General features: G+C 46.1%; 1 protein-coding gene and 1 long non-coding RNA gene across 7 annotated transcripts in view; one reads left to right on the forward strand and one right to left on the reverse strand.

Annotated features, from left to right (window-relative positions):
- Positions 1–19,597, forward strand: part of UBE2D4 (ubiquitin conjugating enzyme E2 D4) — a 29,173-nt gene extending 9,576 nt beyond the window's left edge. Inside the window, exons 3-9 of one of the 6 annotated variants that reach the window (XM_017894910.1) lie at positions 4,322–4,385; positions 8,709–8,740; positions 8,837–8,914; positions 14,647–14,752; positions 16,620–16,713; positions 18,676–18,717; positions 19,131–19,597. In XM_017894910.1, the coding sequence (XP_017750399.1) occupies positions 4,322–4,385; positions 8,709–8,740; positions 8,837–8,914; positions 14,647–14,752; positions 16,620–16,713; positions 18,676–18,717; positions 19,131–19,206 (492 nt within the window). In that variant the 3' untranslated portion in view covers positions 19,207–19,597. Of the gene's footprint in view, positions 1–4,321; positions 4,386–8,406; positions 8,598–8,708; positions 8,741–8,836; positions 8,915–14,646; positions 14,753–16,619; positions 16,714–18,675 lie in introns of those variants that run through there. The other 5 variants (XM_017894914.1, XM_017894911.1, XM_017894913.1 and 2 more) reach the window with 5 other exon arrangements.
- The window catches only part of LOC108544012 (uncharacterized), an 18,516-nt gene continuing 14,894 nt past the window's right edge, over positions 17,924–21,545 (reverse strand). Inside the window, exon 3 of the long non-coding RNA XR_001889721.1 lies at positions 17,924–19,222. This is a non-coding gene — a long non-coding RNA (uncharacterized LOC108544012). The remainder of the gene's footprint in view (positions 19,223–21,545) is intronic.

Consider the following 21,545-nt stretch of genomic DNA (forward strand, 5'->3'; position numbering starts at 1 on the left):
CATTTTTTTTTTTTCTCTTTTTTTTCTTTTTTTTTTTTTTTTTTTTGGATGCATGAATGATACTTAAAAAGAAACACACAAAGCTATGTTTAAGCCTAAAAGAATTCTTTTGATAAGAGTAATTTTAATTTTTTAATTTTTTGAAACAGTCTCACTGTGTCACACAGGAGCAATCTCGGCTCACTGCAACCTCCACCTTCCGGGGCTAAAGCAATTCTTCCCCACCCCACCCCCCCCCCCACAGGAAGAAAAGTACTTTTATTTAATGACCAAGTACACACACATTCACACACACACATATAACCAAAAAATTTTTTTTGCTCTTATCACGTGGGATGCATTGTGAAATGTTCTCCATTCTTTCATTTAAAGAAAAATGCTAGTCACGTTTTAGTAAAAATATTTCACAAATCACTAATATATGACAATGCATAACTGCTCTAAAGCCTTAACAATGCTAAGCTATAATTTTAGGGAAATAGATACTGGTGCTCCTTCTTAGAATTAGCCCATGTGGTATTTTAGGTACTCAACTCAGAGAAAAAAAAAATGTAACATAGCCTTGTTACCATGTATCCAGCCTGGACATGGTACATGTTTTTAATGAGCTTAAATCACCTACCTTCCTAGGCCCAAGATCTGAGGGAATGACTTGCAACTATGTAACAGGACCCTTTGTCTGTACTATACATTTTTTTTTTTTTTTTTTGAGACAGAGTCTCGCTCTGTCGCCCAGGCTGGAGTGCAGTGGCCGGATCTCAGCTCACTGCAAGCTCCTTCTCCTGGGTTTACGCCATTCTCCTGCCTCAGCCTCCCAAGTAGCTGGGACTATAGGCGCCCGCCACCTCGCCCAGCTAGTTTTTTTTGTATTTTTTAGTAGAGATGGGGTTTCACCATGATAGCCAGGATGGTCTCGATCTCCTGACCTCGTGATCCGCCCGTCTCGGCCTCCCAAAGTGCTGGGATTACAGGCTTGAGCCACCGCGCCCGGCCTGTACTATACATTTTATATGTCTTTTTGTACATTGTTTCACTTGTTCCTCACAAGGACTCTGTGAGGTAGGGAGGGGGAAATATCAGCTGCACTTTATAGATAATGAAGTTAAGATTCAGAGAGGTTAAGTGACTTTCTCAGTTACCATATACCTAGTACAAAGCAGAGACAAAATAAGAACTATTAACTTTTAGGTTGGAGGCCCTTTTCTCTAAACCACATAGCTTCTGAGAGTATAATCTAACCCAAAATATTTTTACTGCTTCATCCTCATTTTCTTATTGTTAATTCAACTTTTTACAGAATACCATAAAAGACCTAATTCTAAATTCATCATGCTAAATTTATGCTTCTCTATCAATGTAAACTTATGGCCACAGAACACACTTTTTTTTGGAAAGCACTGTCACTTTGGCTCTAAAGGAACATAAGCAATATAAAAAGCCCCAGAGGCCAAGGAAATTGAAGCGAAATCAGAAGAAGGGATATCAAATGGAATGTATTAATGAATTTTACTCCCTTTAAGCTTGTACTTTTGTGAGAGGGTTCAATGGAGAGCTTTAATGCAGATGAGACTTGAAGCTTTTGAAGAAGATCTAAGTCTTGATGAGGTTATTCAAACTCAGATCTTGAATGCATAATGGTGATAGGCTATGATCTTCAAAAACATTGTACTTGATGCTCTTCCACAGTGCTAGGATTGGTATGCCGCAATACATATTGATTCATGTTTTTGTCCATTAATGGTCTGTGGGTTTCTTTAAATGAAGTCCATTTTAGAGTCCATAGATATCAGTGTTCTGCAAAACTGTTGGGGATTGGAGGCTCCCAAAAGACCCCAGACACTCTGCCCTGCCCATGGCATCACCCTGTAAAGTGATTCTTGTGCCTCAGCCTCCTGAATAACTGGTTATAGCCACGTGCCACCATGCCCAGCTAAGTTTTGTATTTTTAGTAGAGACAAGGTTTCACCATGTTGGCCAAGCTGGTCTCGAACTCCTGACCTCAAGCAATCTGCCTACCTCAGCCTCCCAAAGTGCTGGGATTACAGGTGTGAACCACTGTACACAGTCTAATAAAAGTAATTTTTAAGTAAAATTAAAGTTTATGTGCAAAGAAAGCATTTGGTGTTAGCTTATTTGCCAGGAAAGTTTTTTTTCCCCCTAATTGTATGTAAAGTAAAATTGTGTCTTACAAAGGATGGAGTCTTGAAGTTGATGGAACACCGTTAAGAAATAACTGGGTGTGTAGCATGGTTTGCTTAACTCTTCTCTACTGATACTCAATACTTTAACTTACTTTCTCTTTTTTGGAACTTCTCAACTTTTATCATTGTTACTTGTAATAGTAATTACTATATAAACTTAACCTACTTAATCCTTTACAATAAATAAAATATTTATACATTTAATGATTTGATAATAAATTCCTATGGTTCAAAAGGTGCAAAGGATATACAGGGAAAAGTCTCCTGCCCAAGACTGTCCCTAGCCATCCAATTCCCCTCCTGGAGGGGCAACCAGTGTCCAAGTATTCTTCTAGAAATATATATATATATTCTACTTATTCCTCTCCCTTTTTATAATACTAATTGTGGCATTCTCTATACCACTATTGTCTTGATATTTACTGGTTGCTCTTGCTTACATTATATACATTAAAAACTTACATGCAAAATTTGTTGCCACGCAATAGTGCCAGCAAGTTGGCAGGCAAGTATGATTACAGCTAACAGATAATTATACTGAGGCCCAAAGAGGTGAAAGTGATTTCCTCAGTGATGGAGCTCAGACTCAGACCTGAGTCTTCTAACCCTGTGAGGTGAGCACAGGAATTCGATGTGTGAGTGAACTAGTTTCTTTCAAGTCACACCATTCTTCCTTGAAATGCCAGTTAGCATTCAAAACTCCTGGGTGCTGGTTGGAGTCTATCAATAGGGATCCACACGTGGCCTTTCAGGGATCATTAAGTGCGGGTAGAACTGTTGATCACACCTCTAAAGGGGCCATGGATTCTGCATACCGGCAGTGCAAAAGCATAGAGGTGTGGGAAAACCTTGTGAGGTAGAGGGAATTGGTCTGTGCTGCTGGTTTTTCCTGCCCCTGGCTGTTCATGTAACCTCTTCAGGATTTGCCTTAGCAGTTTTATCATAGAGCTCATTTATCTATGCAGTATCGCAACGAATGTAAACAATTCCCCTGCACTGTGATAGTGGAGGTGCTGACAGGCACATAGCAGAGAGGTAAGCAAAAAGGAACTGTTCCACAGAGATTTCTGTAGCTCTTGCATTTCTGAGCCTGTCCTCGGTCCCCTTGTGTGACCTCAGTTGTTCCCAAGTTAAATTCTCTTTTGACCACTCCTAATGCTGCTTCCTGAATGCTTTCCAAGTATAATTCATTTTACTTACGAGGAAATGGGTTCAGATATATTCGATACTATTAGAATTGGCCAGTGGTATACTGGTGGACATTTAAAGATCAACCCTCGGGGAGAAAACATGGCCCTGATTTGTAGCATTTGCTGGCTTCTGTGATGTTCATACTTCCATCTTGGCTGATTAAATTTGAAGTGAAGGGGATAAATGCAGGATGGCCAGAGAGGTGGTTACTGAAATGATCAGCGTGTCCAGAGCCATATGGTGAAATCAGGAGAGTTTGTGTAGATAGGACAGTGTTTGGTTTAGTTCAGAGATGGTGTCCCATAAAGGGAATCTAGTTGTGGTATAATCCCCAATCCCCACTGGTGCAGTGTTAGACTTTGGCTCAAGTGCCAAAGTCTCCACATTCAGAGCCCTAGGACTTACCACATAACCAGTGGTGACTAGGGTGATTGGGGTGGTGGTTGGGGAGGCAAAGTAGAGAGATTAGCGCTTCTTTGGTGCTAAGTGCTTCCATACATTAATTCATTAGCCTAGTAGTAAAACCTGGCACCTATCCTTCTCCCAGAACTCTCTCCTGGGCTGTATCTCAGCACCTGGGGGCCTGGGGATGTCTTCTACCTGAGGAGGTGGGAGGCTAGGCTTGGAGGTAAGGCAGAGCTACATGTGACTGACTTTTTGCCTGCCCTCTTCCAGCTGTGTACCTTGAGTAGGTAACTTCATCTCTTTACAGTTCAATTTCCTAATGTATAAAATGGAAATGATCATACCTACTTCTCTGGTATCTTTACAGCAGGGAGTAGACTCCTATGACCCACCTTGTCTCTAACCCACTCCTGAGGCCTAGGAGCCTCCTCCCACCAGGAGAATTCCTTCCAGCTACCAAGATTGGTGTGTAAAGGCAGCATCCCCAGCATACAGCAGCTCTGACCCACTATCTTGTGTTCTAGGAATTAACCGACTTGCAGAGGGATCCTCCTGCCCAGTGTTCCGCGGGACCTGTGGGTGATGACTGTAAGTATTTTGGGGAGCTTCAGGTTGTAGGAGGATTGTAATTAAGATACCCAAATTTAGGCCGGGTGTGGTGGCTCATGCCTGTAATCCTAGCACTTTGGGAAGCCAAGGTGGGTGGATTACCTGAGGTCAGGAGTTTGAAACTAGAGTGGCTAACATGGCGAAACCCTGTCTCTACTAAAAGTACAAAAATTAGCTGGGCATGCTGGCACACGCCTGTAATCCCAGCTACTTGGGAGGCTGAGGCAGGAGAATCGCTTGAACCCGGGAGGCAGAGGTTACAGTGAGCCGAGATCGTGCCACTGCACTCCAGCCTGGGCAACAGACTCTGTCTAAAAAACAAACAAACAAGCAAAACCAAACAACCAAATTATCAGCCAAGCAGCATTTAAGAAAACCAATCAGTTATTTTCCCTTCATTTGCTTGTGAATGGCTTTTTCATTTGAGGTCTAGGCCATGAGTTCACAGCAGCTTGGCTGGTCAGGTTATACTCAAAGTAGAACCTGCATTGCCTCTCATGTCCCATAGTCACCGCTTCCCTCTTCTGGCGCATGAGAAAGCCAGCTTGGCCTGAGGAGTCACATCGACTGCTGGAAAGTGCCCTTGGCCAAGTCAAACTTGGGTGCTGGTGTAAATATTGTTGGAGTTGGTCTAGAGGACCTGGTGCTGCTGCAGCTCCTGGGAGCAGAGCAGGACAGCCAAGGAGGGGCCGGGCAGGGTAGGGCAGTGATCACTTGCCTCTGCCAAGGGGAAGGGCAATCCCTATTATTTTCTCCCACTTCCACTCTTCCGTGGGGGAGACTGAAGAAGCAGTTCTGGGCAGCTTCTCGGGAGAGAGAGGGAGAAGCAGCACTGCCTGTTCCAGGCCTCTGCCATCCCTCACAGGTGGTGGCTGAGGCTGAGCTGCCCAGCACTGCTTCAGGGTTTCCAGGTCTGTCCTCTGCCCACTCACCTTGCCTCCACTTTGCAGGCTTCTTGGGCTCTGGAACACCAATCCTTCCCTGTGAGGCTTCAGTAACTGCAGCCGTAGGAAAGTAGGTGGGGAGGGGAGATACTATGTGTTCAAGGAGAGTGGTGTCAGAGGTACATATACCAAAGAATCAAAAACAGACTGAGACAGAATGTGTATGCCAATGTTCACAGCACCATTATTCATGATTTTCAGAAGCTGGTAACAACCCAAGTGCCCATCAGTGGAAAATAGATAAACAAAATATGGTTCTGATACATATTACAACATGAAAACCTGCGAAGTGAAATAAGCCAGAAAGAAAATAATGAATATATGATTTCACTTACATGAAATATCTAGATTAGGCAAATTCATAGAGACAGATGGTAGATGAGAGATTACCTGAGGCTGATGGGAGGGGAAATGGGAGAAATATTGTTTCATGGGTACAGAATTTGTTGGGGGTGATGGAAAGTTTTAGAAATGGATGGGGAGATGGTTTTACAGCATCATGAAGGCATATAATGCCACAGAATTGTACACTTAAAAGTTGTTTAAATTGCGTATTTTATTATATATTTTTTACTACAATAAAACAAAAATTTCACAAAGCTGGAAAAAAAAAAGAGGGCATGCCAACATATGTACGCCTGCATGTCCTGGGAGGGGACTGAGCTTAGAGAAGCCGGGGTAGGCAGATGGAGTCACTGAAAATGGAGGACTCTAAAGGCTCTACGTGGGAGTTTAAATCTCGTTTTTGGAGCAGAGCAGAAATGTTTCCCAGCTGCCTATGCAGAGTGTAAGAAACAAGAACGACTCTGCTCCACTGTCTCCTGGCACCTGCTCATCACTCTGCTCCTCACTAATCAGCGATTACCTCATGTTGTCCTCACAAGCACCCCAGGTCTCTATAGCATGCTTCCCCTCTTACCTGTCACTTAAGATAATATCAGATTAAACTGGGGTTGCTGTAAACTTGAACTAGTTCTTGTTTAGCCTTAGCTGTCTAGAGGCAGCTCCCTGATGCTCAGCTCAGCTCAAACTTACCTTGCACCAGAGCCCAGGCTAAGAGAGGCTAGCATCAAGGCCAGCCACCACAGTCAGAGCTCAGTGGGTGGAAGCTAGCCTTTGGGGCCATTTCACACCCGCCTCGTGGGCTCACAGCCATTTCCAGCATCCCTCCTCTGTATCTTTTCTCATCCTCTTGCTTTTGGGGCCTTCTCTTCTGACTCTGCCCTCAAGCCCTGCTTAGTGTCCCAGCAGCCCTCAGGGTTAAAGTGAACAAGACCAGAGGATTCTAACCTGTTCTGAAATATGTTATCAAAAACACTTTTATTTAATAAAGAATTCCATTCACATTAACATTAGGCAAAGATATATCTTCTTTCAACTAATGATTAGCATGAATTGGAATAACAACAGTCAAAGCAAAAAAAAAAGTGATGTTTTCATTAACTCAGGCAGCCTTATTATAGGTAAAGGTGTTCTCTTCAGCACCATTTCTTCGAAATATTGAAAAGCGCTCATGGGCCACCTTGACTACTTTTGAATACCTCTAGGGGCTTAGGAAACTTCTGCTTTAGTCCCTGCACTTGTGCTCCCACCCCAAACCTTGGTGCTTCCCTGGGCCTCCTGTTGGGTAGAGCCTGTGGGGTACTTAAACAGGTGACAGGAAGCCCAGGACAGGACCAGGTCTGAAACTTTGGGCTAATTCCATATCCACTATGAATCCATGAGACAGAATTCTCTTGAGAATAACAGGTCCTTCAGATGATCCCAGCAACCCATTCCTGTGGGTGAGTAGGCATTTTCCACAAAGGCCCTAGAGTCAGTATCCCTGGGACCATTTGTATGACTTGGGAACCTTGAATGTGAGTGTTTGGGCCACACTAGGTTAGCCTTGCTGAAACACAAGGAGCTGTTCTGGGAATGGGTAGAGCAGTGAAAGTCACCTGAGATGCTGGAGAGGGTGTAGGGTGTGATGTGCAGCAAGAGGAGGCTCTAAACTCCTGCCAAATGGTGGCGACCTGGAAGGGAAGCATGAGAGGGGTTCATCGTGACCTTGTTACTGAGTGCCCAGAGCACAGGGCACTGCCCAGGGGGTGGGCAGGAGAGGACTCAGATGGAGGCAGCACCCGTGAGGCTCCAGGGCCGTGGGCAGTTGGCTCCTGAGAGAGACTTTTTGAAGAGGGCTTCAGAATAGATCAGGGGAAGAACCAAGGAATAGAAGGGTTTATACAGAGCAGTAAGGAAAATGGCTGAAACCTAGCCAAGGCTTCAATTCTGTGCAAAGAACTGACTGAATTGTAGTCACTGGCATTTGTGTAGTAAAGAATTTAATCTTGGCTAAGCACAGTGTCTCACATCTGTAATCCCAGCACTTTGGGAGGCTGAGGCTAGCAGATTTCTTGAGCCCAGCCTGGGCAACATGGTGAAACCCCATCTCTGCAAAACAACAACAACATAAATAATTCAATCTTGTCCCCAAAAGATCTGGCCATCATCCTTAACACATAGGGGGCGATCTCTAAGATATCATACCTGATAGGAATGTCTTTATTTGGCTGGAAGCTTTGATGCACACCAACAATGTGATTTAGGGTGAGGAATGGCCATACCAAGTAGACCAACCATGTGATTTAAGATGAGAGCCTAGCCCGGGCAACATAGCAAGACCCCATCTCTACAAAAATGAAAAAATAAAAGTAAAAAAATTAGCCAGATGTGGTGGCACATACCTGTTGTCCCAGCTCCTCAGGAGGTTGAGGCAGAAGGATAGCTTGAACTCAGAAGTTTGAGACTGCAGTGAGCTATAATCATGCCACTGCCCACCAGCCTGGGTGGCAGAGTGAGACCATCTCAAAAAAATAAAAAAATAAGGTGGGGATTTGGATCATGCCTGGAGGAGCCGGAGACTGGAGCCTGAGATCAGCCCTATGGGCATTCAAATCAGTCAGTCATGCTCTCAGGGTAGAGCCCCAATAAGAATTCTAAATATGGAGGCTCCAGTGAGCATCCCTGATTGGGTGCTCTGTGTGTGTTGCCGTACAGCAGTGCCAGGAGAGTAACGCATCCCAACTCCACGGAGAGAGAAGAATGGAAGCTCTGCGTTTGGACCCTCCTGATGTTAACTTATGCTGTTTCCCTGTGATAACCGGCAATCTTGAGCACACCCGCTTTCAGTGAGCTCTGGAAGTCCTAGGCAGTTATCACATCTTGGGTGGTTTGGGGAACCCCAGTCTTGCAGTTGGTGTCAGAAGTGAGTGCATTTCGTGTGAACAGTGCCCTGTAATTTAGCAGTGCGTTTTCAGTAGAATAGACATGTTTCTTGGGGGGTCTCTTACATGCCCATCTCTCTTTTGTCTTGTAGTGTTCCACTGGCAGGCCACCATCATGGGCCCGGTAGGTAGTAGCTGCTGAGCACACCACTCCAGTTTTGCTTCTTGCACTTTGGGCTTAGCACATGCACTGATCTCTTCCTGTGTCTCATCATTCCAGAATGACAGTCCTTACCAAGGAGGTGTTTTCTTCCTGACCATCCACTTTCCTACGGATTACCCGTTCAAGCCCCCAAAGGTGAGGTGCCCCTCACAACTCCCCTGATGTTTGGATGAAGGACAGCATGTGACAAGGGGCCCTTCAAGTCAGGTATAGGTAAAAAGAGCTGTACGTGGGGCTTCTCTGAGGGCCCACCGCTCCACCCTGTGGTGACAGCCTCCCAGGACTTTAACCACTGGACTTTGGGAATTAGCACCTGTTGTGACCAAGGGTCAGTGGGGTGAGCTGGTGCTGGCCTCCTGACTGAGGCCACAGTTTGAATGCTTCTCCTTGTGACTGTAGCTGAGTCTGGTCATGTCTCCAGGCTCTGGCTTCCTTCTCTGCGGTCCCTTAGAGTTAGGACAGGGGTTCTCAGCTGGGGTGATTTTGCTATTGCCCCAGGGACATTTGGGCAACATCTTGGGATATTTTGGGTTATCAAAACTGTGGTGAGGGGGTACTACTGGTATCTAGTGGGCAAAGGCCAGGGTATCCCAGGGATTCCCTACAGTGCCTAGAACAGCCTCCCTTCCCATGACAGAGAATGATCAGCCCCAAGTGTCAATAGTGCCAAGGTGGACACACCCTGGTTTAGGACTGGTGAGTCACACCTTCACTTTCCTTTATTAAGTTAAAAGAATAGCAAGCCTCCTTTGCCCTTCATGCACACACCATCCCATCAGTGGAGTTTTAGAGAGCAGTGCCACCAAAGGGAAGGAGAAGCCCAGGGAGCTGCCTCGACCACCCTGCCCTAGCATGTCTTGTGCACTGCAGGTTGTCTCATCCCCTGGACCCTTGCACCTCATACTCCTTCTTACCTGGGCTCTGCATGGGTGGCTGAGCCTGCTCTGAGGCTCACAGTCCTGTGGAGGAGGCAGGGCATTTAGCGTGTGAGCCAGTCAGCACTGTCAGCACTGGGGAAGAGCACAAGCAGTGGTTGGCAGCAGGAGCTGGGGTGGTGGGGAGATCACCCTGAGAAGGGGGAACTGCAGAAGCTCAGCAAGGGGCCAGACGGGTCCCCAGGAAACTGCCCCAGGGGAGTGAGTGTGTGAGGAGTTGGGAAGGAGGCCAGAGGGGTACGGATGGCCCCAGGAGGAGGGTCTGCACGCCGTTGTGGGGATTGCCACGCCAAAACGATCACTCTGCTGCCTTGTGGAGAAGAGGCTGGGTTCAAGCGATTCTCCTGCCTCAGCCTCCTGAGTAGCTGGGACTACAGGCACTTGCCATCACATGTGGCTAATTTTTGTATTATTTTTAGTAGAGACAGGGTTTCACAATGTTGGCCAGGCTGGTCTCGAACTCCTGGCCTCTAGTGATCCACTTGCTTCCACCTCCCAAAGTGCTGGGATTCCAAGTGTGAGCCACCACGCCTGGCCAGGTTGTGCATTTTGGCAAGACTTACTCAAAAGTCCTGCATCTGCATCAGACACCTTAGCCGAGGGATTGTGACATTGCTGTGTCTTACTACCTTGACTTGGCCTTGATGACTCAGTTTGAGTCAGAGGCTTAGCTGCTGTTTTGCGTGTTGTTTATCTGAGTCAGTGTGAAGAAGCCACTTCTGTGCTCGCCAGCTGCAGCTCTGTCCAGACATCGCCACCAGAGGCTACCTGGTGCCTGAGCATTTTAAATCTTGGTTAAATATGCTTAGGATCCCAGAGACCTTTTAAGCTTTTGGCAAGGGAGTGGGGTGTGCTGAGCAGGGCAATGACAGATGCTAAAATAGCTTTGCCACATTAGAGTACAACTGCTGTTCAAGGGGGTTTGGTTGAAAAATCATGAACATGCTTCACAGTGCTCTGATCCACCCCTTCTCCCTTACCCTCTGGAGAGACTGTGGCAGTGTCTGTCAAGTAGTAATTTTCTAGCTTATCTCTTTCATTACTGTGTGAGCAGCTGAGGATTTTCCTTAAACAGATATGGATGTAGTCCTGAATGTCTGTTGGGCGTTTTCAGGGTAACTAATTGCCCAAGGACAAAGGAGAAACAGTGATTATTATTATTTCTAAATTATTATTATTATTATTATTATTGAGACACAGTTTCGCTCTTGTCACCCAGGATAGAGTGCAGTGGCATGATCTCGGGTCACTGCAAGCTCCTCCTCTCGGGTTCAAGTGATTCTCCTGCCTCAGCCTCCCAAGTAGCTGGGATTACAGGCACCCGCCACCATGCCTGGCTAATTTTTTGTATTGTTAGTAGAGATGGGGTTTTGCCATGTTGGGCAGGCTGGTCTTGAACTCCTGACCTCAGGTGATCCGCCCGCCTCAGTCTCTCAAAGTGCTGGGATTACAGGTGTGAGCCACTGTGCCCAGCCAACAGTGGTTATTATTATTATTATTATTATTTATTTTTTTTTTTTTTTTTTGAGACGGAGTCTTGCTCTGTTGCCCAGGCTGGTTATGTGCAGTTGCCGCTAACGATCTCCACTCAACTGCAAAGTCTGCTCCCAAACACATTACGGGCCGTTCTCGCAACGCCTCACCCCTCCCTCCCACCCTCCCCACCCCACCCCAGTAGCTGGGACTACAGGCGGCCGTCCCGCCACCTCGCCTGGGCAGTTTTTTCTTTTGGTTCTTTTTATTTTGAGGTAGTCTTGAGAGAAAGGGTGTGCACCGTGTCTAGCCAGGATGTCTCGATCTCCCTGACCTCGTGACCGCCCGTCTCGCTACCTCCCCAAAGTGCTGGGATTCAAGGCTTGAGCCACCGCGCCTGGTCGGTTCGGACTATCAATTAAAGACTAGAAGAGTAAGCTCGTGGGAGTGGGATATTTTATCAAAGGAGAGATGTGAGCTAAAAGGTGACAGTGACATTCTATGAGGGAAGAAAGTGTTCTGTCTTTGAAAACCTCCTTCCGTACAGGGGAAACAGGAGTGGATTTATGGTTTGGCACAAATTTTCTGACAATAGGAGGAATCTGGCAAGATTACATGGTCTTTATTGGAGATATTGAGGCAGATACTTAATATCTGAGATGATTTTGAAGTTTGACCCTTTCTGGGAAAAATTATATGGTAATAGATGTTCGAGCTCACATGCACATAACTCTCTTCTCATATTCGAAAGTAAGTTTAAAAAAAACTATTAAAAACTATATCAAACATGCAAAAAATGGTAGATAATGATGTAAAGGATGTTTGTGCATCTCCATCTAGCCTAAGAAGTACCAGTGAGTTCTCAGAGCTAGCAGAGGAGGCAAAATCCTTTTTTTTTTTTTTTTCGAGACGGAGTCTTGCTCTGTCACACAGGGTGGTATGCAGTGGTGCAATCTCAGCTCACTGCAACCTCTGCCTCCCGGATTCAAGCAATTCTCCTGCCTCAGCTTCCCAAGTAGCTGGGATTACAGGCATGTGCCACCACACCTGGCTAATTTTTTTGTATTTTTAGGTAGAGACGAGGTTTTTCCATATTGGCCAGGCTGGTCTCGAACTCCTGACCTTGTGATCCACCCACCTCGACTTCCCAAAGTGCTGGGATTACAGGTGTGAGCCACCACACCCAGCCGGCAAAATCCTTATGTTCCTTTGCCCCAGCCCCTGCGTTGAGGTCACTGCTCACCCAGAGGGAGTGTAGGTGAGGCAGATTCTTAGGCTCCTGTAGCAGTGGAAGCTGCACATGACTCAGAACACCTTGCACATCACAGAGAGCGGACTCTCCATGGGTCCCACGACATCCCTGGGAGAGGTACCATGTACCTATTTATAGTGAAGGCTCTGAGGTCCAAGGTCATTTGAAGAAGTAGTGTGTGGCTGTGGTTTAAAACAAAACAAAACAAAACGAAAAGTCAAATGTAGGAGAGTATACAGTAGAAAATAGGACCTTCTTTCAACTTTGTCTCTCTAACCACGCCCGGCCCCCCGCCTTTTTTTCCCCACAAGGCACTGAGTCCTACTTGTCATTTCATTTCTCTTTTGGGAGTAATCTCCACCTGGATAAGCACTTGTTTGTGCTTCCTTGTTTCTCCCATGAATGGAACAGACGTTTCCATGAATCTGCATCTTGCTTTTCCCGTAGCAATATATCTTGGAAATTATTCCATACGATCACATTCATGTTTTAAAAATTCACCTCATTCTTTTTAAACAGTTGTGTAATATTCTGTTGCTTATTTATAACATTAATTTAACCAGTAATCAATCTGAAGACATTTAGGTTTCACATCTTTTGTTACAGTGGGTATCCTTACATATTTGAAGTGCACAAGGGTATTTTAGGACTAAATTCTGAGAAGGGGGTGGTCTTACAAAGGGTGAAATAGAAAGGTGGGGAGGGTTTGTGGCCTGGCAGAGGGTCCATGGCCTGAGCTTTTATTTGTTATTATTATTATACTTTAAGTTCTAGGGTACATGTGCACAACGTGCAGGTTTGTTACATAGGTATACATGTGCTATGTTGGTTTGCTGCACCCATCAACTTATCATTTACGTTAGGTATTTCTCCTAATACTATCCCGCCTCCAGCCTCCCACCCCCCGACAGGCCCTGGTATGTGATGTTCTTTGCCCTGTGTCCATGTGTTCTCATTGTTCAATTCCCACCTATGAGTGAGAACGTACAGTGTTTGGTTTTCTGTCCTTGTGATAGATGCTTGCTGAGAATGATGGTTTCCAGCTTTATCCATGTCTACTGCAAAGGAGAAGAACTCATCTTATTTTATAGTATGCACTAGTATTCCATCGGTGTATATGTGCCACATTTTATATTCCTTAGTTATCATGATGACATTTGGGTTGTTTGTCTTATTAGTGCTTGCATATTGGATAGTGCCCACAACGTAAAATAACTGTGTGCTTATGTCTTTATAAGTAATATACCACAGTAATGGGATCATCTATCTGAATCAACATGGTATTATTTAGTTCTAGAAATGCGATTTCTCGAACTAGAGAATATCTTGAGGAATCGCCAGCACTGATCTTCCACAATGGTTGAACTAATTTAACCCCCACAACAGTGTAAAAGCATTTCCATTTCTCCACATCCTCTTCAGCATCTATTATTTCCTGACTTTTTAATGATTGCCATTCTAACTGCCATGAGATGATATCTCATTGTGGTTTTGATTTGCATTTCTCTGATGACCAGTGACGATGAGCATTTTTTCATGTGTCTGTTGGCTGCATAAATGTCTTCTTTTGAGAAGTGTCTGTTCATATCCTTTGCCCACTTTTTGATGGGGTTGTTTGATTTTTTTCTTATAAATGTGTTTAAGTTCTTTGTAGATTCTGGATATTAGCCCTTTGTCAGATGGGTAGATTGCAGAATTTTTCTCCCATTCTGTCGATTGCCTGTTCACTCTGATGGTAGTTTCTTTTGCTGTGCAGAAGCTCTTTAGTTTCATTAGATCCCATTTGTCTATTTTGGCTTTTGTTGCCATTGCTTTTGGTGTTTTAGTCATGAAGTCTTTGGGCCTGGGCTTTTCTGCTGATACATCAACAAAACATCACTGCTTTTTGCATAAAACTTCTGGGCTTTTGAGTCCTTTCCGCCACTCTTGTTACTCCTCAGGACATACTGTTTTCAGGGAGGTTATGTCAATCCCCCTATGTTCAGAATGAGAATCCAGCAGGGAATGGGGTCAGGGAACTTCTGGGTGATCACTCACTTCCATATCCCATTAGAGTTTGGGAGTGGGTGTCTGGCTCAGCCTGCACTGTGGGGCCAGATATGCAGCACATTCCAGGTACAGCCCAGCAGTGGCTGCTTCTGCTTTACTTGGTTCATTTCCCAGACGTCCCTGTGGTTTGTCTGATTTGGGATCTCTTGTCTTTGCAGGTTGCTTTCACAACCAAAATTTATCACCCTAATATCAACAGCAATGGCAGCATCTGCCTTGATATCCTGCGGTCTCAGTGGTCTCCAGCGTTGACTGTGTCAAAAGGTAGAGACGCTGATGGCATGCTCTGTGTGCCCTGTCTCTTACACGTGTTTTTACCCCAGCACTGACTGAGTGGAAAAGGAGGCTCAGAGAGAGCAGTCACCTTTCCCAGGTCACTTAGCCCTGTCCACTGCTGTGCCTATAAGTGGACATCCTTACACCCCTATGAGGCAGCACCAGCAGAACTTTGTGCCCCACGCCCTGGCTCTTCTCAGCAGTCCATTGCCCTGGGGTGCTCAAGACTGTCACATGGGTGCAAGAAGAAAATATTGATTCTACTTATATTTTTTATCTAAAAATAAGAAAGGCAAATATTAAATTACCTTCTCTGTTCCCTCATTTATTCATCCAATAAGCACAAAACGGACTGTGAGTCAGCCCTGAAGGAAGATACAGGGCATGCCCCTGGGGGCCTCAAAGTTGGGGGAGAAATCCTCCCTTCCCAAAATAAATGATATTAAGTACATGTCTCTGGTTGAAGTTGAAGAAACCAGTCTAAACTGAGCTTAGAAATGCAGATATTCCTTCTGAACTAAGATGGGCTGCACATGGGCTGTGTGTGTACAAGAGACCTGAATGTAGACAGTGCAGTATCCTGGCAGGTGGAGCGTGGGTAGGATGGTGAAAAATCAACCCAAGAGAAACAGAACCTGGCCTAATTTTTAAATTTTTCTGTAGAGGAGACAGGATCTCACTTTGTTGCCCAGACCAGTCTCAAACTCCTAACCTCAAGCAGTCCTCCCATTGTGGCCTCCCAAAGCACTGGGATTATAGGCGTGAGCCACCGTGCCCAGCCAAGTATCTTAAAAAAGGCAAACCTGCCCCTGTCATTTGTAGCTTTATGTGTGGGGAACTGTGGTCAGGACTTTGATGGACTCGCTGAATCCAGTTTGTTTGGAATCATATGGTGAGTCGAAAGCAAAGCCAGGAATAAGAGTTCGCATTTCTCTCTGGGACCCCAAGAATCCAGGTACCACAGTTCCTTCTGCTCCTCACTACAGCCCTAGTGGGTGATTCCCTTCTCCCAGGGTTGCTGAGAGCCACACTGAGTGCACGTCCTAGAGACGGTGCTGCCACACAGGAGGATGCATCTGCTTTGCAGTTAGACAGACCTGGTTCAGAATCTCTTTATTTTATATTTTTTGGGATTGAGTTTCACCCTTGTTGCCCAGGCTGGAGTGCAATGGTGCAATCTTAGCTCACTGCAACCTCTGCCTCCCAGGTTCAAGAGATTCTCCTGCCTCAGCCTCCCGAGTAGCTGGGATTACAGGCATGCACCACCATGTCCGGCTAATTTTGTATTTTTTTAGTAGAGACAGGGTGTCTCTTATGTTGGTCAGGCTGGTCTTGAACTCCCGACCTCAGGTGATCCACCTGCCTCGGCCTCCCAAAGTGCTGGGATTACAGGCATTCACCACCATGCCTGGCCCAGAATCTCATTTTTACCCATTTATTGGGTGTTCCAAATCTGTGACCTTGGACAAGTTACTTGAATGCTCTGAATTCTTGTTTCCTTACGAGTAAACAGGACTCCTGGGACTAAATGCCAGAGATGCATGATGTGGGGTGCAGACAAGGATGGGAGGGCAGTTGGAGACTCAGATGGGGTGCTTCAGTGGAGAAGGGGAATGAGAGCCAGGATGCACCCAGGAGGGAAGTATCCTAGCATGGCATGCCTGAGGCCACACAGTGATGATCGCCTCGGCTGATACATGGGACAGAGCAAGTGGTACATCAAGCAGTTTAGATTGGGCTGTTGAAGGGAAGACATCTCCTTGGTCAATACAGAGTGCAAGTTCAGGGAGGTTCACCCAGGGGTGACCCAGCAGCCTTGTGGCTACAGCTGACCAACCTTTTCTTTTCTTCCCAGTTCTCTTGTCCATCTGCTCGCTGCTCTGCGACCCCAACCCCGATGACCCTCTGGTGCCAGAGATAGCCCACACCTACAAGGCCGACAGAGAGAAGTATGCATCCTTTTTGGACTGCCTTTGTGCTGTGGCTGCCCCAGGCAGCTCCATGCGGTACCTATGCTCTGAGCTGGTGCTTCTGTGCTACAGGTTCCTATGGACATTTTCCTGCCCATGCTGAGCCATGTGCACAGTGGGTGTGCCCTGGGCTTGGACTCCTGGCTTTCTCACTAACATGTCTTTTGAGTCTAAGAAGGGAGAAGGAGATAAAAGCAGTTCACCCTCCTGGATAGCTCATTAGCTGCTGCTACTATATATGAAAACATTGCCAAGTCCTGAGACTAGCAAAATCAGTGGTCAGCCAAGAACAGACTCAGAAGAATCTGACAACAAGAAAAATTTGGATTTAAATTTTAGGGTTTATAGCCTAAGACAAGGGGATGTCTGCTTGGCTATACCGAAGGTGAGGTTGAGGGCAGTCAAGGTGGGAAACACTGCTGTGGTCAGTTCACTGGCTCAGCTCAGAAGTCAGCAGTGTGTTAAACCTTCACTGCCAGCTCTCTGTTTAAACACCAATTAACAGACCCAGAATTGTAAAATTCCGACCCCCTAGGCCAGGCACAACCACATGCACTATAGCATGAGGGTGTCTGTAGTTGGTAGGGCTGGCACAAGGAGTCATCGCCAAGTGTTAGTCTCTGAGTGCTGACAGCACTGTGAGAGAGGCCCAGGTATGGCAGGGGTTGCAGTCCTGTGAGTGGTGTGAATCTCAGTTGTGGACCTTCAGGGAAGGTATTGCTGGCCCTTTTAAAAGACATCTTCAGTGAGTGAGTTCTTCAGTTTGTTACTCATTACTTCTTTCCTGTCTGAAGAGATTAGAATGGAGTATGTTTTTTCCTTGTTTTTGAGACAGGGTCTCATTCTGTTGCCCAGGCTGAAGTACAGTGGTGTGATCACAGCTTACTGCAGCCTCGATCTCCCAGGCTCAACCTATCCTCCTGCCTCAGCCTCCTGAGTAGTTGGGACTACAGGTGTGTGCCACCACACCTGGCTAATTTTTTGTAGAGACAGGGTTTTGCCATGTTACCCAGGCTGGTCTTGAACTCCTGGGCTCAAGCAATCTGCCCACCTAGACCTCCCAAAGTGCTGGGATTATAGGTGTGAGCCACCACACTCAGCCACATGGTTTTTTCAAATTATGTTTTTCTTGAGACCTTTATAGATCTTATTATTTCCCTCACTGGAGTTTTCTCAATAACAATCAACATTTTTAATTGACTGGGGTTTAACTTGTGTTTATTTTAACACTTATTACGAGATATTTTAGAGATACCAAAAGTGATTTTTTTCAGTGCCTCTTGTAACTATAAATCTCTCTAATTTATAGTCTCATAACATCAAGTCTCATTACAACGATGAGAATAAGCGCACACACCTGCGTAGTCCTCAATGGATGCCCAGCCTGCTCCACATGCTTTGCATACAGACTTCTCTAGTCTTCCCCACAAGCACACAAGGCAGATACTCTCACTATGGCAAGCAATCAAAAAAGCCAGGGCACAGAGGGGTGGAACAGCTGCTGAGGATGGTGCTGATGCACACTCCGGTAGGCAGATTCCCAAGCCCTTGTTCTGGAGTTTGTGTGCTGAACGGTCTGTAACTAGTACAAACTGACCTTTGTATATCTCTTCTCTGTCCTTCCTGCATCCATATTGTAGGACAGGAGAAAGAAAGGGAAGAAGTCTGTTGCATTAGTAAATCTTCCACAGCAGATAGTTATGGAGAATCGACAATTTTGGGTTTACACAATGAGGGATTCACCCAGCTGGGGGTTTACAGCCATGTCTGATGTGCTCCTGCTCCGGGGAAAGCCTTTATTCCACTTACCCATCAGCCCCAGATGTTTGACAAGCAGCAGCAGTAGCAGCATTCCCCACATCAGTCCTGTTCTCTGCACCACATTGAAGGGAAGTGACCATTTCAAGTGAGGGTGTCACTCCCTCTGCTTTTTCATTCCAGGTACAACAGACTAGCAAGAGAGTGGACACAAAAATATGCTATGTAAGTGCCTCGGAGGTTTTACGTGAGACGTTATCCAAGAGAAGCTGGCAGAGAGGTCTTCCCTTAAAACTTTGGGCTGTTGGCTGAGCCACTCACAGAGCGTCATCTGTTCTTCAAACAAATGTTGGTCACCCACTGTCTCCAGCTGCAGCATGTTGGTGCCATTTTCAGCATTTATGGCTTTGACAGTGCCACCTTTTTGATGCCAAATCAGCAGCCATTGTTGTTATGATCTGCAGTCTTCCTGGTGACACTGGAATCTCTCTCTCTGCCACCTCAGTTTGTCTGTTGGTCTCTTGGGGGGCCAGGCCCTGCACGTCTCTCCTACCTGGCCTCAAATGGTGCTGCTGCCCATGATGGTACCACACCAGGGCCTCAGCCTGGCCCCTCACCACATACCCTTTGCCTTTTAGAACTCAGTGCCATCCTGGGTGCCCAGGTCAGAGCAGGCTTTCTTCACACCTCATCTGCTGCAGAACCACATCCTGAGGAGTCTCAGCTCATCCTGGAGGGAATTGGGAACAGTGTCACTGGGAAGTGAAGGCCTAGCCCAGCGGCTTCCACCAGTCTCCTCCTGCAGTGCCACATGCTGGCATTTCTCCCCTCACACCAAGAAGCAGCAAGTGGAAAATTTCAGGATACAAAGCACATAATACCCCATAAGAGATGACTATGTTTTTAGAAGCAAGAGCAAAATTATGAAACCTCTAGAGATTTGGGTCATGTTACTCCATTTGATGAGGAGTCTCACTATCCCCCGCTCCTCCCACTAGGAGCCTACACTAAGTCCAGGTGTGAGCCATTCACAGACTAGAACACAAGCAGGGAGAGAGACTCTTAAATGTAAATAAAAATGCAATTCACTCATAACTCTAAACGATAATTGACATTTCAGCCTCTTTCTTTTAGGCAGAACAGAAGATACCCACTTTTAACAGTTATTTGGAGCCTGAAATTACAATAGCCTATTAGGTGATCGGCTTTCTGTCTTGGCTTTCTGATGCAACACATTTTAAGGTTTGCCTTTAAAGCTTTGAGCCTTGAAATTAGGTTACTTAGGAAGAGGACAGAAAAGGGAAGAGATTATTCTAATAAAACTTCCAAAGAGGGAAGAAAATTGAGGAGCTTCAGATCTCTAAAGCCAAATTCAACCTGATCTTTCTAGGTTGGTTATAAAGCTGGTCCACTCCCAGGAAGTGATGTGTAGGAACAAGAGGTGAAGAAGCAGCAAAACTGTGACCAAATGACCAGATGGGACTTTTGCAGGCTGATTGAAAGGAAGTCTACAGACCTAACATAAGCAGTCAGCCAAAGGTGGCTGTGGGAGGTTGATTTCTTCCAGAAACTTCCAAGTTGTGGCTACAAATTTATTGCCAGATACTTTCCCGTTGAGAATGCTGAGGTTATTCACATAATCACTTCCTTAGCAAAGGAAGAAGCACTTTCAACTTGGGCTGCATTCCCTTTGTGAGGATCCACATTTAGGATCCTCCTGCTACCATAAGGCCACTTTTGGGGTCCTTTGGGTGTGGCTGCATCTCACCATGGTGAGGATTGCCTTTTTTGTTTTCTTTTTTTTTTTTTTTTTTTTTGAGACGGAGTCTCGCTCTGTCACCCAGGCTGGAGTACAGTGGCCGGATCTCAGCTCACTGCAAGCTCTGCCTTCGGGGTTCACGCCATTCGCCTGCCTCAGCCTCCCGAGTAGCTGGGACTACAGGCGCCCGTCACCACGGCCGGCTAGTTTTTTGTATTTTTTAGTAGAGATGGGGTTTCACTGGGTTAGCCAGGATGGTCTCGATCTCCTGACCTCGTGATCTGCCCGTCTCGGCCTCCCAAAGTGCTGGGATTACAGGCTTAAGCCACTGCGCCCGGCCACCTTTTTTGTTTTTCAACACAGAGTCTTGCTCTGTCTCCCAGGCTGGAGTGCAGTGGTGCGATCTTGGCTCGCTGTGACATCTGCCTTCCAGGTTCAAGCAATTCTCCTGCCTCAGTCTCCCGAGTAGCTGGAATTACAGGTGTGTGCCACCATGCCGGGCTAATTTTTGTATTTTTAGTAGAGACAGGGTTTCACCATGTTGACCAGGCTGGTCTTGAACTCCTGGACTCAAGTGACCTGCTCACGTCAGCCTCCCAAAGTGCTGGGATTACAGGCGTGAGCCACCCCGTCCAGAAAGGATTGCCGTTTTAATTGTATCTTTGCTGCTTCTTTGGTCTTTGCTTAAACAAAACAATAAATCTTAATAGTTGGGGAGAATGCTGTTATCAGTGTCTGCTAGGAAGGCTGTTATCATATGGCTGTACTGAGCAGCAGTGCCATCTGGTGCCTGAGATCATGTGCTTCAGGCAGTTGTCACACTGCATCTACAGCCAAGCATCACAGAACACTTCACTCGTGGTCAGGGAAGGTGGGACTGATTCACATGTTAGAGACACGTCAGATGGGAAAATTCAGGACCAAATTGGTGTTGGGGAATAACCATTCTCTGGTCTTTCAAGTGTAATAACTTAAGATTCCCAAGAAACTGATGATTTTTTTTTTTTTTTTTTTTTTTTTTTTTGAGACGGAGTCTCGCTGTGTCGCCCGGGCTGGCTGGAGTGCAGTGGCCGGATCTCAGCTCACTGCAAGCTCCGCCTCCTGGGTTCATGCCATTCTCCTGCCTCAGCCTCCCAAGTAGCTGGGACTACAGGCGCCCGCCACCTTGCCCGGCTAGTTTTTTGTATTTTTTAGTAGAGACGGGGTTCACCGTGTTAGCCAGGATGGTCTCGATCTCCTGACCTCGTGATCCGCCCGTCTCGGCCTCCCAAAGTGCTGGGATTACAGGCTTGAG

Source organism: Rhinopithecus bieti, unplaced genomic scaffold (assembly GCF_001698545.2).
Source record: "Rhinopithecus bieti isolate Rb0 unplaced genomic scaffold, ASM169854v2 scaffold_26424, whole genome shotgun sequence".
NCBI classification, from domain to species: domain Eukaryota; kingdom Metazoa; phylum Chordata; class Mammalia; order Primates; family Cercopithecidae; genus Rhinopithecus; species Rhinopithecus bieti.